Source organism: Desmodus rotundus, chromosome 3 (assembly GCF_022682495.2).
Source record: "Desmodus rotundus isolate HL8 chromosome 3, HLdesRot8A.1, whole genome shotgun sequence".
Classification (NCBI taxonomy): domain Eukaryota; kingdom Metazoa; phylum Chordata; class Mammalia; order Chiroptera; family Phyllostomidae; genus Desmodus; species Desmodus rotundus.
In genome coordinates this window covers 36,310,069-36,334,300 of record NC_071389.1, presented here as the reverse complement: position 1 = coordinate 36,334,300, position 24,232 = coordinate 36,310,069, and the positions used below count along the sequence as shown (strand labels likewise).

Here is a 24,232-nt window from a genome sequence, read left to right as displayed (position 1 = left end):
TTCTCCTGACCTAGGGTTTAGCTCTTCCTGGTGCTGCTGCCCCTGTGTCTACCCATCCCACCCCACCCTGGGGGACTGGGCAGTCTATATCCCATTGAAAAAGAAAAGACTTGTCGCAGGCTAGACACCCCACAGGCATCAGAAGCAGGCTGCAGTGTGGCTCAGTGTTTTGAGCACAGGTCTGAGAAGCAAAGGGTGGCTGGTTCGATTCCCAGTCAGGGCACATGCCTGGGTTGCAGGCCAAGTTCCCAGTAGGGGGCGTGCAAGAGGCAACCACACATTGATATTTCTCTCCCTCTCTCCTTCCCTTCCCCTCTCCCTAAAAATAAGTAATAAAATCTTTTTTTAAAAAAAGAAGCAGGCTGTAGACGGACCCTCCCTGGAGCCCCTGTGGACACCTCTCCTTCCTTGGTCTGGGACCTCTGGCCAGTCCCTTACGCTCCCAGGGCCTTGGTCTCCTCAGCAGAAGAATCAGGCTGCAGGGGAACTCACACCTCATGGGGTAGACTTACCTTAGTCAGCCGTCCCTCATCACGGCACCATCTCCGGAAAAATTTCAATGCACATGGTCCCTTTTTAAGAGAAAATAATTTAAAATTATATTTGCTTTATAATTTTAGTGGAAAATGCATATTCTTTTAACCTAGATTACTTATTTAATGGAACAGAACATCAATGATAAAATGACTCCTGCTTTTTAGCCACAGGAATGTTAATTCTGTGTATTTCTGCCTGGATCTCCATGCAGCTGGGGGCCTGAGATCCTCCAGTCTTATCGCGGGTGTGGAGGAAAAGGCACATCCTGAGAAGCTCTCCCCGGACTGAGTGACATGAGGGGCGTTTCTCTCCATATGTCAGCCTCTATCTGTCAAATGGGAACCAGGAGGATTCCAACAACTTTGGCACACTGCCAGCAGACCAGAGTGAGGAAGGGCTGAGCAGGACCACAGCCCTCTGGCCCTTTCCTCAAGCTGGCAGGCAGCCTGGGAAGGGACTGCCCACAGGAAGGGTGCAGCCAGGCAGGGCCTCCCATGCACCCTCCTCCAGGCTGCCCTGGTGACCAGGCAGGGAATCTGAGCTGAGTTCTACACACTCGCCCAGCGCCCAGAGCTGAGAGCTGGGAGCTGGGAGCTGGGAGCTGGGAGCTGGGGACCAGAGACATGAACAAGACCTTCCCCCAGGTAAGATCTGCCTGAGAGGGCTCCTGACCCAGGGGAGCCAACCTGGGGTAGGAGCAGGCAATAAAGAGGGGGTATGTTGAGATGGCTCAGCTCCCCCTACGCCAGAGGGCGTAGGGGGATCCATCCACATGATGGGAGGGGACATCAGGGAAAGCCTCTCCCAGGAGGAGCTGCCTGAGCTGGTTTGAAGGATGAATGTTTACTAAGTGGACTGTGGAGGCAAAGGTATTCCAGGCAGAAGGCACAGTGCAGGCAAAGGTGTGGGAGTGGGAAGCAGACGTGATGAGTTTTCTGTGTGAGGGGCCAGTGGTTCCACCTAAGGCTCTTGGTGGCTTTCGTGAAAAACTCTTTGGTGTGGCTCCCTGAGGCTGGACTTCACCTCACCTAAGGCCACTCCTCACTGTGTTCTCTCGTACAGGTGGAGGTCAACGGCAAAGCCACTGCTCGAACCGAAGTCCTCCCTGGGGAAGAAGGTAAAGGGTGGAGGGGCAGGAGCCAGTGCCCTGCAGGCTCTCCGCAGGTGGGGTTCCTCAGGGTTGGGCTGGTGCTACAGAGGCACAAAGAGGGCACCCTAATGATCCCCCTGTCCCTCAGACCGCCGCCCCCTATGTTGATGTACTTCACTGACATCTTCCTGGCCAGACATGCTGACAGCCAGCTGCTTCATGGGGTTGTTCATGTCTTCATGCACAAGCATTTGTTGAGCACCGACTGTATACTGCCTACCTCACAGGCACTGCACCACATACAGAGTCCACCTGTAACCCATGAAGGAAAGATCTCTGGAGTCAAATACTTGACCCAGTGGATGACCTGGGCAATTCTCTTAACTACTGAGGGATAAAGTCGGCGGGAGCACGCACTTATTTAGCACCTGCTGTGTGCCAGTGACTTGTGTGATTAGAACAGTTCAAAGGAAGGACCGCACATTGACCGAGCACCTACCCTGCCCTCTGCCTTGACTGCATCTGACCAGTGAGGAAGCAGACCCAGAAAGGTAGACACTCATCGGATCTATAAAGGTCCTTGCTGCATGGCCTCTTTTAGTCCTTCAGCCAGCTCTAAGAGGTGCTGCTGTTGTGGGGCAGTAACAGAGGAGACAGCTGAGGCTAAGAGAGGTTGGGTCACTTGGCCAAGCTGGGATCCCTCACAGCTGAGAGGTGGGAGAGACAGGGTTCGAGTTCGTATTGGGGTCCGTCTGGTTGCAAAGCCCCAGTGCCTTCATTGCCCCACACTGGTAGTGTTGATTTCCAAGTCCTGGCTCCTAGTGGGCATGGTTGTGGAACAAATGGCCTCTTTTCCCGCCTGTCCAGAGTGGGGATTGGTGCCTCAAGGCTTTCCTGCTCTGGAGAGCAGCATCTTCACCTGGGCATGGGTGTCAGTTCTGCCTGGGTCTCCCCTGTGACCCATCTTGCCCACGGCCTGTGCTGCACAAATATTTGAGGAGTGCCTGCCTGGCTGATCAGGACATTCCAGCCCGGATTCTCATTGTCTTGTCTCTCTGGTTACCAGAGTTTACCCTGCGTTTGCTGACAACAAGCAAACCACCCGCTAGGGCCTGCAGGGGTTATCGGTTTTAGATTTATGCTCTATCTCCTACTGTCGTCTCCTTTCCCAGCACACACCCATCCCAGGCTCCCGCCACACCAGGCCACATGCTGTCCCCCCCCAACACCACCCACCGGGCCTTTTCTCCCCCTGTACTCTTTACATGGAGTGCTCTCTTCTTGCACCCTCCCCTCCCCTGCTGGCGGAAATTCCATGGCACTTGGCTCACACTTCCTGAACGACCCTGACTGCCTGGCCCCGGGAGCTGCACAGGGACAGATCTGACGAGCAGGCGAGCAGAATGGACGGCTCCACAAATATGAGTGGATTGGATAGAAATGACCTGCCCTGCCCTGAACTGGGGCCCTTTCCTAGTCTCCTGGAGCCCTGGGTCAGAATATTCACACAGCACCTACTACGGCGTGCCTGACCCTGGGCTGGATCCTGGGCACACAGATGCTTCCAACCCGCCCTGCTTCTTTCTCTGGAGTAACTGGGACCCAGAGGACGGCAGTCTACCCACACTCCCCTTCTGACTCGCCGTGCTTTGCCTTCTAAATGCACTGCAAACTCTCAAAGGGCAACAACCTGAGCTGTGACTGCTTTTGTGTCCTCTCCAGAGCAGGACACCTAGTAGGTCCTCAATAAGCTTTCCTTCATTATTTCACAAGCAAGCAAAAATTAAAGGAGCAAAGTAAGTTAAAGGAGCAGGATGTCTCCTATTATAGTTATTTCCACGATGCTTAGGATACAGCTTGGTACATAGTAGGTGCTCAATAAACACTAACAATAGCTAAAACCTTTATAGCACTTACTACGCCAAGCACTATTTTAATATATTCACTTGCTTAATCCTCTCAGCAACCCTGTGGTAGGTATGATGACCCCCATTTTCCACATAAGGAGTCAGGCAGAGAAGTAAAGTGATGTCTCCATGGGGCCCGGCTGGGAAGTGGGGGAGCTGGGCATCCAACCATCCATCCATCCAACCATCCGTCCATCCAACCTGTCAGGATGCAGAATGAACAATCAGTTGGCATGTGGAAAGGGCTCTGGTCTGGGCAGCAAATAGGTGTGAACTCACACCTCAGCTCCGCACAAGGGGACCTGAACTTTGCCTTCTCCGAGCCTCGGTGTCCTCATCTACAAAATGTTGTTTTGGAAAATAAACATAATGGCTAGATAGAAGGGCTGCTATAGTTCCTGCCCCATGATCGGGGCTCAGAAAGCAGGTGTCCATTTCTGACTGCCTCCTGAGGAGACAGCAGTGTTTGTGGAAGGACAGGAGGGTAAGGGCAGTGGAGCAGAGGCATCCCAACTGCTGCCCATGGGCTACAGGCCTGGGGCCAGGGCCCGCAGGCAGAACTGACAGCATCACGGCCCCTCCTCCAGGGAACCTCTTTATGCCCCAGTACCCAGGTGGGGACAGGCCACTTACAGGGAGGGCCAGAGGAGGGGATCCCTGCGCCCTGGCACTGGCTGCTGCACCCCTGGTTTCCTGCTCTCACCGCAGGCCGTGCTCCCTTATGCTGCTCTCGCCGAGGCGCCTGCCTCTCGGCCTTCCTGCTGCTCCTGCTGGCAACTCTTGCAGCCCTGACTGCCTTGGGTGCCATCTTCGGAACCCCACCACGTACACCAGGTCAGGGTGGTCAAGAGAGGGTGGGTCCGACTTGCTGGGAGGGGATGGGGTGCAGAGACATGGGGGAACCCTGACCCTGCCTGGTTTCTCCACAAAGTGACTTTTGGTCAACGCCTTAGGGTGTGTGCACAGATTCAGGCACACACACTGACATTAACATGTCTCAGAACCTCCATTTACACACCTGTAATATGAGCTATAGGGAAGACCCAGCTCTGATGACCCACCTCCTCCAGGAAGCCTGCCCTGACCTCCAGGCTGGGTTAGAAGCCTCCTCCCCTGGCCTGTGTCCTGGGTGGTGCCATCCATTTATGTGTCTGCCCCCATCACACAGGATAGGAGTGTGACCCTTGCCCAGGGCCCCAACTTCAGTGTTGAGCCCCAACATGGCCCCTGCCCTCACAGAGCTAACAGTTTGGAGAGCGACATAAGGGTTAATTAAATAGGCACATCAAGGCAGGGGTAATGGGACGCCGAGAGTCTGGAACAGGGCCTCTGACCCAGTCCAGGAGTCAGAGTGGGCACCTTGGAAAGTGAAAGGGAGCTGAGGCCTGAAGGTAAAGTGGCAATTGGTTAGCTGAAGGGGTGGCAGGGAAAGCATCCCAGGCTGAGGGCACACTATATGCGGAGTCCCTAGGGTGGGAGGAAACCTGAGGAAAAGGAGAGACTGCACAGGGGCCAGCGGACACAGGGCTGGAGCGGTGGGCAGGGCCAGGGGTCTAGGGCCTCAAAGGCTGCACTGGGGAGGGAGCTCCCCATCCGGAGCACGATGGGGCGGGCTGAGCTCGCTGGGTGTAGGTGTCACCATCTCTCCCTTTCTGACACATGGCTCTGTAGCCAGGCTGGGGATGGAAGGGGACAAGGCAAGGGAGGGGTAAACCCACAGTTCTCTGCATGCCTGTGCAGAGACTCGGGCGCCTAGGGCAGACGCACACACTTGAGGAGCTGCATTCCTGTGCCTGTGTGTGTCTGTGTGACACATCTGTGTGTGTGCATGTCTGTGTGCTTGTGTGTACACATGTCTGTGTGTGTGCATTAATGTGTGTGTGTGTGTGTGTGAGTTTCTGAGAGTAAATTCCCCTCACGTGAGCTGGGACCTGGGTCCCATGGGCCCAGGCACATGGACAAACCCCCTCTCCCATGCACGTCCCGTGGAGCCGGGGTGACCTCCCGGCTCATCTGACAGTTTCCCTCTAATTCTTTGTAGCAGCTCTGGGGGTGGGGGGAAGGCTGTCAGAAGGGAAGACATGGCCAGATGCTGCCCGCCAGTCCTGGACACTGGGGAGGCAGCCCCAGCCTCGGGAAAGCACTGGGTCAGCCGGCCAGGGTTATGAGCTGTGCCAGGGCCCATCACTCCTCCTGAGTCTTCCTTTTCTTATCCGTGAAATGGGGCTAATGATGGTGCTTCCAAGGGGTGTAGGGAAACAGTAGAGCAAAAATGTGCCAGTGCTTTGTAGACTGAAGTTGTGGCCAGATGTACTCGTACGGAGTGATGGCCTGACAGCCCCCAGGCCAGGCCCAGTAAATTGTCTCTGGTCAGCTGGCCTGGTGCCAGGAGCCCCGTCACGAAAGCCGCTTCACTGCCGGAGCCCCGTCCTCGAGCCTCCTGTGAGCCTGTCCACAGCTCTCAGTGAAGGCGGGAACCGTGACCTACTCGGCGCACTCTGTGTTCTGGGGTTATGGAAGTCTCCCAGAAGTCCTGTGGGTGTGTAGTATGGTCCCCATTTTGCAGACAAGAAACCTGATGCTCAGAGAGGTCAAGTCATTTGCCCAAGGTCACTCAGCTGGCAAATGGTAGAGCTGGGACTTTGGCCTCTGGTGCCAAGCCCAGTATCCCCTTCACTGCCCCAGCCCCTCAGGCCAGCTCAGGGGAGGGGGGTGTCTCAGGTGTGGGAAACTTGTGATGCCCTTGTGAGCATCATCCTTGACCCTCCGGGGCCACCCCCTGCCCACTCAGTGGCCCAGGCCTGTGTGACACTGACGAACAGGACAGGCTTCCTGTGCCATGACCGGAGGAGCTGCATCTCGGCCAGCGGGGTCTGTGATGGCATCAGCACCTGTCCCCACGGCGAGGACGAGGATGAGGCCTTGTGCCGTGAGTACTGCCCAGTCCTGCCCCTGCCCCTGCCCTTTGGGGTTGCCCCTCCAACTCCCACTATCCCTGCAGTGAAAATGAAGCTCAGTCATCCCTGAAATTACCAGGTACCTTTGTGTCCTCAGGCCTTTGCTTATATGGTGCCCTCAGCCAGGAGCAACTCCCCTCGCACACATATGTGAATGCCCACGTTAAGGAATGGCCTCCCTCTGTGCATCTCCATGCCAGAGAATCTGTATTCAAACTTCATGGCAGAGTTCAAAGGTTACCTCCACCAGGAAGCCTTCCCTGACTGTCAAACTAAGTTAAACTTCCTCCTTTGAGCTTCCACATCCCCTATGCTTCCCTGTGTCCCACCCTAGTCACCTTGGTTGTCACCCTCAATTGGCACATTTGCCATGGCTATCAGGCTGTAAACTCCTCAGGTCAGGCCTGGTCTGCTTGACCTTGGGTTCCCAGTGCCTGGCACACAGGGTGTTCGGAATGATTTGCTGAATGAATGATGGAATGAGTGAGTAAATGAATGAATGAATGAATGGGAAGATCTTGTCCCAGACCTTCAAGACCTGACAATTCTCAGGAGAGAGGAGCCAGGCCCTTTGCATGGAGGAGGGAGAGAGCTTGGTAAGCTGGAGTGGGTGGAGAAGGGGAGCCAGTGAGGGAACAGACACTGCATCATAAACCCTCAAGACGAGAAGAGAACTTAAAAGTCATCTAGCTATGTCCCAGCTCATGCCCAAATCCCCCCAACAACAAACCCAGCAGAAGCCCCCCAGCTTCTGCTTTCATACTCCCGAGATGGGGAGCTCACTACCACTTGAGGCAGCTGCTCCCATCATTGCATGGTTTTTCCATGGGAATGTCTCCCACTGGCATCCTTGACTGCTTCCCACTCTGCCCTCTCATCAACCCCTGCCCGCCATGAACTGCTGCTTAATCTATCTCCATGGCGGTGGCACTGCACAAATTTGGAGGCACTGCTCTTTTGCCCCACATAATTGTCCCCTTCCCTGGGCCACACTCTGAACTCCCAGTCCTCTCCCTTGTGACGGGTCTTCCCCATTCCGCCAGCATTCTACAGAACACACATCATGTCCACCTCCCTGGACAGGCTCCAGAACATTCATGACACTTCTGACCGGCTCTGGCTAGACCAAGGAACAAAGGCTTTCCCCCACCACGTCTGGGTTATACCTCTAGTGATGTGGCCTGAGTTTGTGTTCGTTTCTGGTAGCCTTGTCGCACTGCTGCCTAAAACAGAACCCACTTTCAGGTAAAGTGCTATGACCCCCCCTCAGAAGGTACGTGAACTCACATCCTCTGAGTTCTGGGACCCAAGTGCAAGACTTCACATTTATTCTTGTTATGTTCCAGTTGGAGAAGGCTTCCTGGAGATGAAGGAACTTGAACCTGGACCTGACTGCAATGGTTGTGGATAGGTGTCAAGGAGCACATTTCTGGAGGGAGGACAGGGCAGGCAGTGGCGTGGGGTAGGGATGCACGAGAGCTGTGTGGGGAATGAAGAAGGGAGAGGCAGCTCTCTGGTGACCTTGCTGGATGTACAGGGAAAGAACATTTCTCTCCTTCGACTCGACCTCCTCCCCGGGAAAACTCCTTGTGCCCTTCCTGGGGTGGGTGCACAGTGACACTGAGTTTGGCAACAGCCAAGGTGGCCATGACAATCCACCTCCAGATATCCCTGAGACAGCTGTGGCCACATGTGGACTTCCTCCCGCCTCATCTGTCCTCTTTAGGAGATGTGCCCCAGAGTCTCCCCAGATTCCTTGTGGCCCGCTGTGGAGACCCAGTGTCTTGGATCTACTCAGACCAAAGGTGTGATGGAACCAACAACTGTGGGGACTGCTCGGATGAACTGACACCAGGTTCGGGTCTGGGCCAGGCTGGGCTGAGCAGGTGGGCAGGTAGTGACCAGAGAGCAGAGGGTGACCAGGGAATTTCGGAGGTTCCTCCTGCATTCTCCACTTGCATCCTAGAAAGAAGTTTCCACCCCTTCTTGGATGACTCCAGTGGCGGGATGCTCACTACTATACCATCTGACTCCCACTGGAGGTTTATTCTTCTGTAGTGGGGAATTTAACAGATGAGGAAACTGGGGCTCAGAGGGTAATCAGGCAAGAAGTATGTATGTAGCCCAGCTGGGGTTTGAACCTGGGCTTCCCCAACCCCCTCCCAACAACCCTGTGAGGAAAGCAGGGCAGGAACCACTGGCCCCACTTTATATGTAGGCAAACTGAGGCCAGAGAGGAGAAGGAACTTAATACAGTGAATGACAGGATGGGAAGTTGGGACGCCCTCCCTGACTCCTGGTTTCCCGACTCCAAGTCTGGCCTCTTTTCACTGTCCCAGAGTTTAACCCGCAAACACGGCCTGAGCGCTGTGTGGGGCTGGGCCTGCGCCAAGCTCTGCTGGAGGACAGTCAGGAGTCAGACGTGTGGGTGAGCCTCCTACCCACAGGACTCACATCCCGCTGATGCCAAAAGGGAGTGACGAGGACCTGGGGAAGTTTTTTAGGGGAAGGGAGGAATCAAGGGAGACTTCTCAGAAGAGGCAGTATTCAAGCAGGCCTTAGAGAATGGACAGCGTTTTATTTTATTTTATTTTACTTTACTTTAAAGTAAAATCTTTACTTTAAAGATTTTATTCATCTATTTATTTTTAAATTTTATATATTTATTTTTAGAGAGAGGAAGGGAGGGAGAAAGAGAGGCAGAGAAACATCAATGTGTGGTTGCCTCTTGCACGCCCCCTACTGGGGACCTGGCCTGCAACCCAGGCATGTGCCCTGACGGGGAATCGACACAGGGACACTCTGGTTCTCCAGCTGGCACTCAGTCCATTGAGCCACAACAGCCAGGGCTATTTATTTGTCTTTTAGAGACAGGGGAAGGGAGGAAGAGCGAGAGGGAGGGAAACATCGAAGTGCGAGAGATACATCAATTGGTTGCCTCTTGAGCGACCTCAGCTGAGGACCTGGCCTGCAGCCCAGGCATGTGCCCTGACTGGTAATCAAACCTACAACCTCTCAGTTCACATACCTTCACTCAATCCACTGAGCCAGGGCTGGACAGGGTTTTAACAGGCAGAGGCTGGTCATACAGGGAGGAATGCTGGAGGCCCAGGGGGAAAGTCTATGAGGCACCCTGAAGAAGCTGTAAGTGGGCTGGTGTGGCTGATTCAGGGTGAGAGAGGGAGGATGGGCTGGGGTAGGCAGTGTACACCCATTAATATTTGAACATTGGCCACGTGCCTGGCACTATTTCTTAATAACAACCTTGAGCAGATGAAGAAACTGAGGCTCAGACAGGGTACGAGACTTGCTTGAGGTCCCACAGCCCATGAGTGGGGATCTAGAGTCTCTCTCCCACAGGGAAATAAGGGAAACGGTCAACCCATGCCAGATGGGACGGGAGCCATGGCAGGTGTCAGAGGCAGGGAGTGCCCTGGACATTCCAGGACACTACAGCTGTTCTTCCATCATCTCTTGCTCCTCCAGTGACTGCATGCCCACCCTGCGGCCCTGGGTGGTGGCGCTGCCCCTCAACTTTTTTCAAGTACTGTGACTGCATCCCGAGGCGCCTCTGCCGGGACCGGGTGCAGCACTGCTCTGACTGGTCCGACGAGTCCTCCTGCCCTGGGCCCTAGCTGGGCGCCCAGGCCAGAGCAGGGGGCTGGCTGAATGGCTCCGGTGAGCCTCCCCGTGAGCATCAAATCGAAGAACATGAGGGCAGGAAGGAGCCTTCAAGTTCATCTAGTGAAATCTACACACCACGGTCTCTGAAAAAGACTTGCCTCTCCTGCTTTCAAAATGTTCGGCCTCTCCTTGAATGCCTCCAGTGACAGGGAGCTCATTAACAAAGTTGAGGGGAAACTGCTCCCACAATTTTAGACCTGCTTCAGCGGCCACGCAGAGGAAATGTCCTCCTCTGCTCTAAGACAGACTTGCAGATTTTGACCTCATCACCCCTTGGAGAAAAGACAAGTCTGGGCTCAAACATTCAGCCGAGGAACTTAGCCCCTATGTGGTGTGCGTACCACTTCCTGTCTCTTTGTACCTAAAGCAGATATTGCTGGGCTTGGCTGTAGCTTCAGCATCTTTCTCATCTCAGTAATCAGGTGCTGCTGGCTGATCACAGGAAGTTTCACCTGCAGTGGGGCTTCGTCATCCTGCCAGGGGGAAGCCTCCGGGAGGCTCTGAGCTGTAGAGTAGAAGGTATGGAGAAAGAGCAGCCCTTCCATTGCCCCACTCTCCACCCTGTGCCCAGTGCCCAGACAAACAGCCCAGGTTTCTTGTAGTAGGGGTTGCATTTTGACCCCGGGGGCTGCGTGAATGAGTTGTTTCTCTCCATACCTTTCCAGCCCTCCAGCCCCCAGACACACAAGGATCGTTGCTCCCATTAAGGAGATGAGGGAGCTGAGGCCCGGAGGGAGAAATGACTTGCCCAGGATCATACAGCAAAGTCAGTGCTGAAACTAGGATCAGACATATTCTATGGCGTCCCAGCCCTAAAACCTTACCTGTTACCAATATGACTGTATCTTGGCTTGTGGGGGGGAGCGAGTCCCTGTGGCGTGTTTTTAAAATTAGCTTCACAGTCACAAAGTGAGACTTGGAATCTGGCCAACGAGAGGGTTTCTACTGAGGAAGACAGACCTATCCCCACTGGAAGTTAATGAAATCAGTTTTACGTACCAGCCTTGTGTGAGTTTTGGACTGAAAATGGCCATCTGGGAGACAGGTGAGCTCTGGTACATTCATCACTTGCTGAAGAGTCTCTATGTACCTGCTATGGGCCAAACTGGGTGCCAGGTAGCAGGAAAGGAAGAGACCTGAATCCCAGAGCACGAGGAGGGCAGGGTCTCATGGGGGAGGCACCTCCTACCATGGAAGGATTAGGGGACAGCTAGGCTGAGGGTGCTGAAGAGGGGCCTCTGGGAGTCAGGGCACAATCACGGTCCTGACCCTGATGGACTGAGGACCAGCTCTTACAACAGGTCACCTCAGGGATTCTGCCCGAGGGATGGTCAGCCCTGGGTTCTGGAACCTTTGGCTAAGTTTCCCTCCAACTGCAGCACAAGCGAGGAGCTGCGGGCACACTCGGGGCACCCTGCGTTCTGACCACTGATCCAGAGGCACCTCTTTCACAGAGGAGGGGCATTTGGGCTGGCTCTGGAGGGCGGGAGAACTTCCAGTGGCACAGGTGGGAGCGAAGGGCATTCCCAGCTGAGGGGCTCTGTGAATGAAGCTGTGGGTGCGTGACAGGCTGTGGCCCAGCCAGGGAATGCCGGCAGGAATAGGGTGGCCACAACATCAGTGGGGTAGGAGTGAGCAGGGACAGGATCCTGGGGGACACAGCATGTCACACTTCATCCTAAGGACAATGGCAATAAGGCGTGGTGAACAACGACACTATCTGGAGCTACAGTGACCTTTCATTACAACAGTCCAAGAAGGAGATGCCAGGACTTGGACCGAGTGGGCAGAGAAGAGGGGAAGGTCAAGGGTTACTCACTGGTAGAACACATACTTAGTAGGAGTCGGGGGGTGAAGAGGAAGACGGAGGAGTCCAGAGGCCTGAGAAGGGGCACCTGGCCTCCCGCCCTGGACCATGCCTTGTCCAACAGGGTGCCAGTCTCCAGGGAAAGAGTGTGCTGAGCTGGTCCCTGAGGAACAAGAAGCTGGTTCCAGCACTCAAAGGCCAGCATGTTCCTGAGGGCCTGAGCATCGGCTGTTGAAAACCAGGTTGCTGGGGAGAAACCACCGGAACGTGAGCCTATGTTTGATCGCACCAGTCAGCCTCAGTGGTTCGTGTGGCAGGAGAGTACCCACTTCCCGGCAGGGAGTGGCGGGGCCTCATGGGATTGAGGCAGGTGGACCTTGGTGGTCAGCCAGCCCTAGGCTTCTTCAGTGGCCTGTGGCTCTTCTCTGGAAACTCCCAGAGGCACCGCATCACTGTTGCACATCATTTTAGCCTCCCCACCCAACCACGCCCGTGCACGGCCCCCGGGGACACAGAGCGTCGTTTTACAGGACGGAGAAGCCACGGCTGAGCCCAACTTGTCCAAGTCCACTCAGCGTGTCAGTAGCAGCGCACGGGCTACAAGCCAGGTTTCTTTTCTTTTTAAACATTTACTGAAATGTACTGGGGTGACATTGGTTAGTAACAGTATATAAGTTTCAGGGGCACAGTTTTGTCATACAATATCTATACATTGCCCTGTGTGCCACAGTCTAGTCTTCTTCGTCACCAAATATTTGACCCCCTTTACCCTCTTAATCCTCCCCCCGTCCCTGTTCCCCTCTGGCAACCACCACACTGTTGTCTGTGAGTATGAGTTTATTTGCTTGTGTCCCTGTTTGTTTTATATCCTACCTGAGTGAAATCACGCGGTTTTGTCCTCCCCATCTCATTTATTTTGCTTAGCCCGATACTCTCAAGATCTAACTCATCACAAATATAAAAGCCAGGTGTCATTAGCACTTGCTGCAGACCAGGCAGTGTGCTAAGAGCTGTATGTCGCATTCTTGCCACAAAGCTCTGAGGGAGATGCTGTTTTTACACGAAGCTCAGACAGCCCCGGCAGTTCGTGGCAGGGCGTATGACTGGTGGGGCACAGAGCCAGGAGTCTGGGCACTTGGCCAGGGTAGTTGCTGTTTTATGCTATGTCTCATGAGGTCTGGAATCTTCCAGTGTTGATGATGCCCGAGCAGAGCCATGATGGAGCCAGGTGGGGAGCAGGGCAGGGCGGTCCCGGCTGAGGAGTGTGAAGCAGTCCCTCGTGGCTGGAGTGTGAGGATGAGCCTCAGATTCTGGGCTGCAGGGAGTGAACTTGACTCAAGGCTGCAGGGAGCTGGCAGAGGAGTTCAGCAGGAAGAACACACTGTGTTCCTCCTTCTGCAGAGAGGCTGAAAAAGGCTCCCTCCTCTTTATGTTAGGAATGAGGAGGTCATGGCCAGACTATCTTGCAGGCTTATGAAGAGGAAAAAGCGAGAGCTGGAATGTGAACGCTACTTGGAAACAATAAAGCTTGAAGCAGAAGAAAGGGGAGCGCCAAGTGCTATGTTAAGGGATTAATAAATATCAAGAGCCAATATTTGGTGAGCAGTTAGTACAGGCCAAGCACCAGTGCAAACTTTTGTGTGCCTTATCGCTTGTATCTCATTTTCTCCACTCCTCACAAACTTTCCAGGAACCTGGCTTGGTTATGTGCCCTTCACCGAGGCATGAGGCTGCTTGCTTAAGATCACACTGCTTTTAGAGGACTTAACCAGGATCAAACCTTGATAGGCCCAAATCCAGAGCCCACCATACCCCTCCTTAATGTCTCACCCTTTCTGGGCCTGGACTCCCTAGAAGAGTAAGCTGGGGCCCAGGCCACGGGGTGGCAGCCTGAAAAAACAGGAAGGGATTGGCGGCTAGCAGACCAGCATTCATTCTTTCCTTACTTATTGGTTCTTCCTTTCGGAAAGAAGCGGATGCCCTAGCAACCTCCCAAACAGCACTCCATAAGCCGGGTCCAGCAAGACTTGTGCCCAGTGGGGCCAGCCACGACCCTCCCATGGCTCTCATCAGCAGAGCAGGGGATTTAATGCCACAGCCTGCCGGGAGAACCAGGCAGCCAGCATAAATATTTGCCCTCTCCCAGCATCCCTGGCCCAAGCTCCAGGATCAGGACTGTAAGTACAACAGGCTCTTGCTGTACAAACACACAGGGATAGATGGGTGGAATTTAAAGTGGCCCAGCATTCCCCCAGGGTCTGGACTGGAAATCTGGTCTGATGTAACCCTCTGCCACTGTTGTTTGCCTGCGACTCCGTTCATCCTCAGACTCATGAACTACAGACATTGAACAGCTTCCCAGAGAGAGAAGGGACCAGCCCAAAGCAGCACTGTTTGGTGGCCGCTGGGAGGGCCACCAAAGTCAAGGCAGAAGTGATTTCTCTGAGTCCTCTAAAAAAATGTTTTAATTGAGACATAATTTCCATACAGTTCAATGAGTTTTTTTACAACAGCATTATTGAAGTATAATGACATACAATACGCTGCACATATTTAAAATGTATACTTTCATAAGTTTTGACACATGTATATACCCATACAACTACCGCAGTTAAGAGAATGAATATGTCCATCACTCTCAGGTGTCCTTGTAGCCCTTGTAAGCCTTTGCTCTCGATCATCCCCACCCTCATTACCACACACAGCAACCAGAGATTGATGTGGTCAGTAGAGATTCCTTTGTACTTCTATAGAATGTTACATAAATGGAATCATACAGATATGCTCCTCTTGTCTGTCTGCCTTCTTTCGCTCACGATAACTATGAGGAGATTGATCTATGCTGTAGCATGCCCAATAGTTATTCTTTTCATTTCTGAGTAGTATTCTGTTGTATAGATACACCATCATTGTGCATTCCAGGTGGAAGAACTCATTCTTCACTTACCCACTTGTTAATGGATTTTGCGTTATTCCCAGTTTGGGCTATTACAAATAAAGCTGCTATAGTACAAGTCTTTATATGAATGTATGTTTTTTAAAAATATATATTTTATTGATTATGCTATTACAGTTGACCCAATTTTCCCCCCTTTACCTCCCTCTGCCCAGTACTTCCCTTCACTCCAGCAATCCGCCCCTTAGTTCATGTCCATGGGTCATACATATAAGTTCTTTGGCTTCTCCATTTCCTATACTACTCTTAACCTCCCCCTGTCTATTTTGTACCTACCATTTATGCTTCTTATTCCCTGTACTTTTCCTCCAGTCTCTCTCTTCACCCTCCAGATGATCTCCATTTCTGTGATTTTGTTCCTGTTCTGGTTGTTTGCTTTGTTTGTTTATTTGTTTGTTTTTATTCAGTTGTTGATAGTTGTAAATTTGTTGCCTTTTTAATGTTCATAGTTTTGATCTTCTTCTTTTTCTTAAATAAGTCCCTTTAACATTTCATGTATTAATGACTTGGTGATGATGACCTCCTTTAACTTGACCTTGTCTGAGAAGTACTTTATCGGCCCTTCCATTCTAAATAATAGCTTTGCTGGATAGAGTAATCTGGGTTGTAAGTTCTTGCTTTTCTTGACTTTGAATACTTCTTGCCTGCAAGGTTTCCTTTGAGAAGTCAGCTGACAGTCTTATGGCAGCTCCTTTGTAGGTAACTGTCCCCTTCTCTCTTGCTGCTTTTAAGATTCTCTCTTTATCTTTAACCTTTGGCATTTTAATTATGATGTATCTTGGTATGGTCCTCTTTGGGTCAACTTGTTTGGGACTCTCTCAGCTTCTGGGACTTCTTTGTGTATTTCCTTCACCAAATTAGGGAATTTTTCTTTCATTATTTTCTCAAATACATATTCCATTTCTTGCTCTTCCTCTTCTCCTTCTGGCACCCCTGTGATTCGGATGTTGGTATGTTTGGAGATGTCCCAGAGGGTCCTTATATATCTTCTTTAAAAAATTTTTTTTTCTTCTCACTGTTCTGGTTGAATGCTTATTTCCTCTTTATGTTCCAAATCGTTAATTTGAATCCAGCTTCCTCCCCTCCACTGATGGTTCCCTGTAGATTTTCCTTTCCTTTTAAAAAAATATTTTATTTATTTATTTATTTATTTTTTTTAGAGAGAAGGGAAGGGAAGGAAAAAGAGAGGGAAAGAAACATCAATGTGTGATTGCCTCTCATGCGCCCCCTACTGGGGACCTGGCCCGCAACCCAAGCATGTGCCCTGACTGGGAATTGAACCAGCATTGGTTTGCAGGCCGGCACACAGTCCACTGAATCACACCAGCCAGGGCTGTATATTTTTCTTTATTTCACTTGATGTAACCTTCATTTCTCCCTTTATGTTGTTGCCATACTCAATGAGTTCTTTGAGCATCCTGATCACCAGTTTTGAACTCTGCATCTGATAGGTTTGTTATCTCCATTTCATTTAGTTTCTTTCTGGGATTTTGTTCTGTTCTTTCATTTGGGCTATATTTCTTTTTCTTCTCAATTTGGCAGCCTCCTTGTGTTTGTTTCTGTGTATCAGGAAGAGCTGCTTTGACTGTCTTAGTAGCATGGCCTATTATAGAAAAAGTACCTGTAAATTGTGTGGGGTGGAGCCTTAGGTAATTGCCAGGGCATGGCAACCCACTTCACCTCTTTGTGGCTCTGTGTGGGGGTAGGGCTTGGAGAGGGGACAGTGCCACTGCCTGGCTTCTGGAGATCTGCCTGGCACTTGCCCCATTTCCAATCACTTCACCCACTTCCTATATGCAATTGGCACTTTTCCAGCTGTTGCCCTGGTGCTGAATCCTAAAGTGGGTTTGCATACATTCTAAGTTCGTGTGGGCCCTTTAAATGGAGTCTCCTGAAAATATGTCAGTTTCTTCAACGGTCCCAACCCCCACTGATTTTTACAGCCAGAAATTATGGGGATTTATCTTCCCAGTGGTGGAATCCTGGGCTGTGTGATTTGGCCTGGGGCTGGGATGGCTCACTCCCAAGGTATCCCTCCCAATTTTTATCCACCATACGTGAATGTGGGACTGTCCATTCCACTGCTACCCCCACCTGTCTGTGCCACACCCCGTCTCTGCCCATCTCCACAACTCCACCTCTCCTACCCATCTGGCTGAATGTGGTTTCTTTAAATCCTTGGTTGTTGGACTTCCATACAGCTTGATTCTGATGGTTCTGGGTGTTAGATGTTTTAAGACCTAGTTGTAATTCTTTCTGTGGTGGCATGAGGAGGTGAAGTGTGTCTACCTATGCCTCCATCTTGACCAGAGGTCTCTGACTTGACTTGAATGTATGCTTTTTAAAAATTGACTTGAGAGAGAGAGAGGAGAGGAGAGGTGGAGAGAGGGGGGGGAGAGAGAGAGAGAGAGAGAGAGATTTGTTGTTCCATTTATTTATGCATTTATTGGTTGATTCTGGTATGTGCCCTGACCAGGGATCAAACTCACAACCTTGGTGTATAGGGATGACGCTCTAACCAAATGAGCTACCTGGCCAGGGCTTGGATGGATGTTTTTGTTTATCATGAGGTAGTGGAATGGCTGGAGGTGGTAGGTGTATAGTTTAACTTTTTATGAAACTGCCTATTTTCCAAAGTAGTTGTGTCATTTTACATTCCCGCCATTAGAATATGAGTGTTCCAGTTGCTATATATGTTTGTCAACACTTGGTCTGGTCTGTCTTTTTAATTTTAGCTATTCTCACAGGTGTGCTAGCATCTCATTGTGATTTAACTTTGCATTTTCCTAATGACTAATGATATTCAGCATCTTTTCCTGTGCTCTTTTACCATCCATTTGTCTTCCTTGGTAAAGAGTCTGTTCAACTCTTTTGCCCATTTTATTAGATTGCTTATTTTTTTATTATTGGGTTTTCAGAGTTCTTTTTTTTTTTTAGATTGCCAGAGTTGTCAACTGTTTTTTAAAATATATTTTATTGATTACGCTATTAAAGTTGTCTCAATTTTTTCTCCCCTTTATTCCCCTCCATCATGTACCCACCCTCCACCAGCATTCCCCCAACTTAGTTCATGTCCATGGGTCGTATATAAGTTCTTTGGCTTCTACATTTCCTATACTATTCTTACCTTCCCCCTGTCTATTTTCTACCTACCATTTATGCTTCTTATTCCCTGTATCTTTTTCCCCATTCTCTCCGCTCTCCCTACCCACTAATAACCCTCCATGTGATCTCCATTTCTGTGAATCTATTCCTGTTCTAGTTGTTTGTTTAGTTCATTTTTGTTCTTGTTTTCATTTTTTTAGGTTCAGTTGTTGATAGTTTTGAGTTTCTTGTCATTTTACTGTTCATATTTTGATCTTTTTCTTAGATAACTCCCTTTAACATTTCATATAATAATGGCTTAATGATGATGAACTCCTTTAACTTGACCTTATCTGAGAAGCACTTTATCTTCCCATCCATTCTAAATGATAGTATTGCTGGATAGAGCAATCTTGGATGTAGGTCCTTGCTTTTCATGACTTAGAATACTTCTTTCCAGCCCCCTCTTGCCTTCAAGGTTTCTTCTGAGAAATCAGCTGACAGTCTTATGGGAACTCCTTTGGAGGTAACTGTCTCCTTTTCTCTTGCTGCTTGTAAGATTCTCTCCTTATCTTTAATCTTCGCTAATGTAATCATGATGGGCCTTGGTGTGTTCCTCCTTGGGTCCAACTTCTTTGGGACTCTCTCTGGGCTTCCTGGACTTTCTGGAAGTCTATTTCCTTTGCCAGATTGGGGAAGTTCTCCATTATTTTTTCAAATAAGTTTTCAATTTCTTGCTCTTCCTCTTTTCCTTCTGACACCTCTATGATTTGGATGTTGGAACGTTTAAAGTTGTCCTGGAGGTTCCTAAGACTCTCCTCACTTTTTAAAATTCTTGTTTCTTCATTCTCTTCTGACTGAATGTTTATTTCTTCTTTCTGCTCCAAACGTTGATTTGAGTCCTGGTTTCCTTCCCTTCACTGTTGGTTCCCTGTACATTTTCCTTTATTTCACTTTTCATAGCCTTCACTTTTTCCTCTATTTTGCAACCATACTCAACCATTTCTGTGAGCATCCTGATTACCAGTGTTTTGAACTCTGCATCTGATAGGTTGGCTATCTCTTCATCACTTAGTTATATTTTTTCTGGAGCTTTGATCTGTTCTTTCATTTTCTCTGCCATATGTTTTTGTATATTGAGCCTGTTATGTAATAAGGGGCGGAGCCTTAAGTGTTCACCAGGGCGGGGCAACCTACATTGCTGCATTGTGGTGCTGCACGAGGGGGAGGGGTCAGAGAAGGAACTGCTGCTCCCTCTGCTTTCCACCAGCTTTCAGTCACTTCTGCCACTACTCAGGAGCAAATTGGGCCCTTCTGGTGCTGATTCCCGAGTGGGTGGTTTTGTGTATGTTCTAGGACCCTGTGGGTCTCTCCAATGAACTCTCCTGTGAGGCTGGGAGTCTCTCCTGCAGCCTCAATACCCACAGGTGTTTTCAGTCACAGGTTTTTAAGGCTTTATTTCCCCGCACGGAACCCTGGGTTGTGTGGCCTATCTCGCTCCCCAGTTGTTTCACCTGGCTTATCTGCACGCAAATGTGGGACGCCTGGTCCGCCAGCTGCCACCTTGCCGTGAGTCCTCTCCACCCAGCTGCCTCTCTCTGCCCCTCCTACCGGTCTGGACAAATGTTTCTTTAACTCCTTGGTTGTCAGACTTCCATATAGTTTGATTTTCTGGCAGTTCTGGTTGTTTTTGTTTTTAAATTTGTTGTCCTTCTTTTGGTTGTGAGGAGACAAAGTATATCTACCTATGCCTCTATGTTGGCTGGAAGTCCCAAGAGTTCTTTATATTATAGTGTAAATATTTGTATTTATAAATACAAATCCTTTATCAGATGCATGATTTGAACATATTTCTCCTAGTGTGTGGGTTGTCTTTTCATCCTTTTAACAGTGTCTTTCAGAAGTTTTTCATGTTGATGAAGTCCAATTTATCAAATTTTTTTCTTTTACGAATCATGTTTTTGTATTTAAAAAAATCAGTGCTAACCCAAGGTCACAAAGATTTTATCCTATGTGTTATTCAAGAAGGCTTATAGTTTTCGGTTTTATAACTGGGTCTGATTGTTGTGAGTTAATTTATGTAGATGGTGCAAAGAATGAATCAAAATTCTATTTCATTATTGTTTTTGCACATGGAATCCAGTTGCTCCTTTCTTTATTGAATTGCCCTTGCAACTTTGCAAAATATCAGTTATCCGTCTATTTGCAATCTGTTTCATTGATCTGTTTGTCTCTCTTGATGTTGACACCACTCTGTCTCGGTCCCTGTCCCTCTGTAAGCCTTGGGACTGAGCAGTGTTAGTGTCCTCCTGCTCCGTTCTTTTTCAAAGGTGTTTTGACTAGTCTAGGTTCTCTGCATTTCCATATGAATTTCAGAATCCGTTTGCTAAATTCTGTGGAAAAGTCCTGCGTATTTTCCCATCTTAGTAAATGACACCATTATCCACTCAGGCAAAAGCTTAGGAAGCAATCATCTTTGATTATACTCCTGTTCCTTCACTCCCTGACACCAAATGCATCAATGTGACCTAGCAGTTCCACCTCCAAAATAGCCCCTGAGTCCAGCCTCTTCTCGTCATCACTGCTGGACTCCGCTCCCAGCTGCCATCATCCCTCACCTGGACTTTAATGGTCCTGACTGGGCTTCTTGCGCCACTGTTGCCCCCACTGTGATCCGTGTTCCACCCAGTGGGTCCAGCAATAGCAGGGCTTCACTCTTCAACGTAGAAATCCTATCACATGTGATTTATGCTTAATCAGGGGCCTTGTGTTCTACTGAAGTAAGATGCAAATTCCATGACTCATCTCCCCTAAGTGCATCTTTCACCACTTATTCACTACGTACTAGCCACCTGACCTTCACTTTTTTCCTTCTTTTTGTCCCTAGAATGTGCCAACTATCTCAGGTTGTTTTCCTTCCCTGAGACTCCCTTCAGCCAGGTGTTTGTTCAATTTTCTCCTAATTATCATACCTCTCAACTCAAGCATCATTTCCTTAGAGATGCCTTCTGTAACCCTCTAACTTAATCTAAATTGTCTCCCCATCCCCCAACACCCCATTACACTGTTCTGCTTTCTTTAAAGTACTTATCACTATGTGAACTTAGCTCATGGGCTTATGTCCCATTTATTTACTTACTTCTTAGTGTGTCTCACCCCACCCCCACGCCCAATGTAAGCTCTTTGAAGGCAAGACTATCTTTTGTCTTGTTCACTTCGGAATCTCTCGTACCTGGCATATATTAAATGTTCAATATACACTTTCACTAATTAATAGCTCAGCACTTTTTGAATAAATGTATGAGGAGAAAACCTGGCCTAATGTCAGAATCATATGTAATTCTAGCAAACTGGAAGATTCTGACCCACTGAACATGGGCGGGGTCCAGGAATTTCATTGAATAAATACGCAGCAGACTCTGGGGCAGAGGTCCATAGACCGCACTTTTGAGAAACACTGATTTACTCATTCTTGTAAAGCATGAGTAGGCGGCTTCATTCTAAAGAGGGACATTGAGGATGAACAGAATTGAGTCACCTGCCCCAAGTTCTTAAGTCGGCAAGTGAATTCTAAGAAGAAATTGTAATTTAAAAATAGCTAATCCTCACATGTAAGTTAGACACACACAGGCAAATCACCTCATCTATTTTACGCCAGTTGTAAATTCTTGCCTTTGATCTTAATCATTAAAACAAAGCCTAGACTTTCATAACTCCATCTGAATGACTAAAATGAATTGTTCAGATCAAACAAGAAATATTTGCTTAAGGGAATCTCCAGCAGAGGAAAATGAGATTCTTGAAAGAAAAAAAAGGATTAAAGAAAATGAAACTTCAGCTCTAAAAGTAAACTATGTTTATATAAGAAATCGGAAGTTGCTTTGAATGAAGATTTGTCTTCCGAAATGATCTGAACAGGTGGGATGTTTAAATGTCACTGTCTGGCAGAGTACTGCAACACCACGTGGGGGTGGTGGCAGTGGGGGTGATCAGATTAGACTCAGGCTTGACTGACAATATACGCCAAGTTTGACAAGGTGTTTATTAGCGCTAGGAATTTGGCAAGGTGTGTTACTGTCCACCCAAATGACATTTTAAAACTCAACTTTACTTCTACAAAGAAAACTATCTACACTACCTTTTTCTTTTTATAAATTTCACAAATCAAAGCTTTTGATATGGTCCTGGGCAACAGGCTAGCACCTTGCCTATCTCTGAATAGCAGATACCTATCAGATCCAAGATCTACACTAATTAAAATCTTAGTTAAACTCTAGCAGGGTTGTCCAACCTGCAGCCCGTGGGCCACATGTGGCCCAACACAAAATCATAAATTTACTTAAAACATTATGAACTTTTTTTGTGATTACGTGTCACAATGTATTTAATGTGTGGCCCAAGACAACTCTTCTTCCAGAGTGGGCCAGAGATGGCAAAGGGTTGGACGCCCCTGCTCCAGAGCACTTCCAAATGTCAAACCTGTCATGCCAATTCTCTTAATTCCTTAAGGTCACTCTGTCTCCATTTTACTTGCCAGGAGGTCTTGCTTTAAGCTGCCTTTTAAGGATGGCGTATGGTCTAGAAGAGAACTGTCCCATGGAAATATAATGCAAATCACAAGTGCAAGCCATGTTGTTTCTTGGTAGCCACGTTAGAAAAATAAAAACAGGTGAAGTGATTATTTTTAATCCCCAAATTACCATTTTAATATGTAATCAATACTTAAAAATGCAGATATCTTTTTTAGAAAAAATGAACCTTGGTTTCAAACTTTATCCAGGCTTCTTCAGCTTAATTAGCTGGAAAGAATGATTTGTGTAGAAGCACAAACTGAAAAGAGCTGCAGTGTCCAAGGGGCAAAGTATTAAAAACATTAGAGATGTAGATTTTATCCGATCCACAAACAAACTTTGAAAGAGCAGTCATAATATAAACTAGCAGCTCCCAGTGACCTCTTCAAGTTTACCTTTTTCAGAAGTTGACTTCATTAGTGTGCTTCGTTCTTGGAAGCCCCATCAAAATTCTCCACAAGGTCTGGAACTTCGTCATCATCATCCTCTCCTGTAGCAAGGGGTGCTTTTCCACCCAGATTGTTCGGGCAGGGCTTCAGTGAGTCTCCTTGCTTACACTAGTCCGACTGCGTGCAGCCCGCTGATCGAAGATGCTGACCGGCATTTCTGTCAGCTGCGTTGTCTCAGCTGTAATGGCCTGTAACGCTGCAAGTGTTCGCTGCCAGAGATGCCTGAACTTTAGGGTTGTTAAAGTGGGTCACTGTTCCTTGGTTTGTGAACATATTTACTTCTTCGATACCAGAGATATTGTTTACCGCTAACTTCTTTAAGGAGAACTGAAGTTTTTTTTTAATCATCTGCTGTAGCTGCTCTGTGAACCACCTACTTCTTTCTACAAGCAGTGCCTTTCCCACCAATGCACACTTGTGCCTGCAGTTTGGCGAGTTTCTCTTGGTTCACCACAGTTTCTTTCATCTTGTTGGAGAGAAAACAGGGCCGCGCTGGGGACTAGGGTTGGCGTACAGGGGGTCTGTGGCAGACCAGCTGAGAATAAGCGCACACATGTGGGGACACAAGATGGCAGCTCAAACCACATCATCTTCCACTCATACTTGTGTACTTTTGATGTCTGATATCTAGTATTTTACTGCACATCTCACTTTGGACTAGCCACGTTTCAAGTGTTCAATGGCCGTAAGTGATGAGGGTCTACTGTATTAGACAGTGAAGGTCTAGACCAAGGGTGTCAAGCTCATTTTCACCGGAGGCCACATCAGCCTCGTGGTTGCCTTCAAAGAGCCGAATGTAACTTTAGGACTGTATAAATGTAACTACTCCTTAACAGCTAAGTGAGAGTTCGGCGCCACCACCAGGTAGAAAAAAGGTGCCGGGCTGGATAAACCAAGGTGGAGGCCAGATTCATGTTTGCTACCTGTGGTCTCGAGCCTCGCTACTCAAAGTGCAGTCCACAGATCAGAAGCACTGGGATCATCTGGAAACCTGTTACAAGTGCTGAACTTCAGGTCTCACTCCAGACCTACTGAGTCAGAACCTGCATTTTAACAAGAGCCCCAGGTGATTCGCACGCACAATAAAGCTTGAGGAGCACTGTTCGGTTCAGGGCTAGTTATTGGTCTCAGGTTCCTCATCCGTAAGATAGAAGCAATTATATGTACTTTACAGAATGCCGTGAAGATTC

At 49.0% G+C, this 24,232-nt stretch overlaps 1 protein-coding gene and 1 pseudogene across 3 annotated transcripts; one reads left to right on the top strand and one right to left on the bottom strand.

Moving 5' to 3' along the window:
• The first annotated feature begins 748 nt into the window (after positions 1-748).
• LDLRAD1 (low density lipoprotein receptor class A domain containing 1) lies at positions 749-15,016 on the top strand. Of its 3 annotated transcripts, XM_024571235.4 has the most exons (6): positions 978-1,181; positions 1,600-1,654; positions 4,243-4,368; positions 6,326-6,463; positions 8,218-8,346; positions 9,978-15,014. In XM_024571235.4, the coding sequence occupies exons 1-6, from the start codon at positions 1,161-1,163 to the stop codon at positions 10,124-10,126; spliced, it is 618 nt and encodes a 205-aa protein (XP_024427003.1). In that variant the 5' UTR covers positions 978-1,160; the 3' UTR covers positions 10,127-15,014. The 3 variants fall into 3 exon arrangements, with proteins under 3 accessions (XP_045060238.1, XP_045060237.1, XP_024427003.1); XM_045204303.2 differs by lacking the exons at positions 8,218-8,346; positions 9,978-15,014 and adding an exon at positions 7,838-8,211 and having other exon boundaries at positions 749-1,181; XM_045204302.3 differs by lacking the exon at positions 4,243-4,368 and having other exon boundaries at positions 967-1,181; positions 9,978-15,016.
• A 7,742-nt stretch (positions 15,017-22,758) lies between these two features.
• Positions 22,759-23,642, bottom strand: LOC123480825 (transcription factor BTF3 pseudogene; annotated as a pseudogene).
• Between the last annotated feature and the right edge of the window lie 590 nt (positions 23,643-24,232).

Excerpts from the sequence above, each read along its gene's own strand:
- LDLRAD1 (XM_024571235.4), top strand. The coding sequence starts at position 1,161 with ATGAACAAGACCTTCCCCCAG. Across the intron at positions 1,182-1,599 it reads TGAACAAGACCTTCCCCCAG|GTGGAGGTCAACGGCAAAGC; the intron begins GTAAGATCTGCC and ends TCTCTCGTACAG. Across the intron at positions 8,347-9,977 it reads CTCGGATGAACTGACACCAG|TGACTGCATGCCCACCCTGC; the intron begins GTTCGGGTCTGG and ends TTGCTCCTCCAG.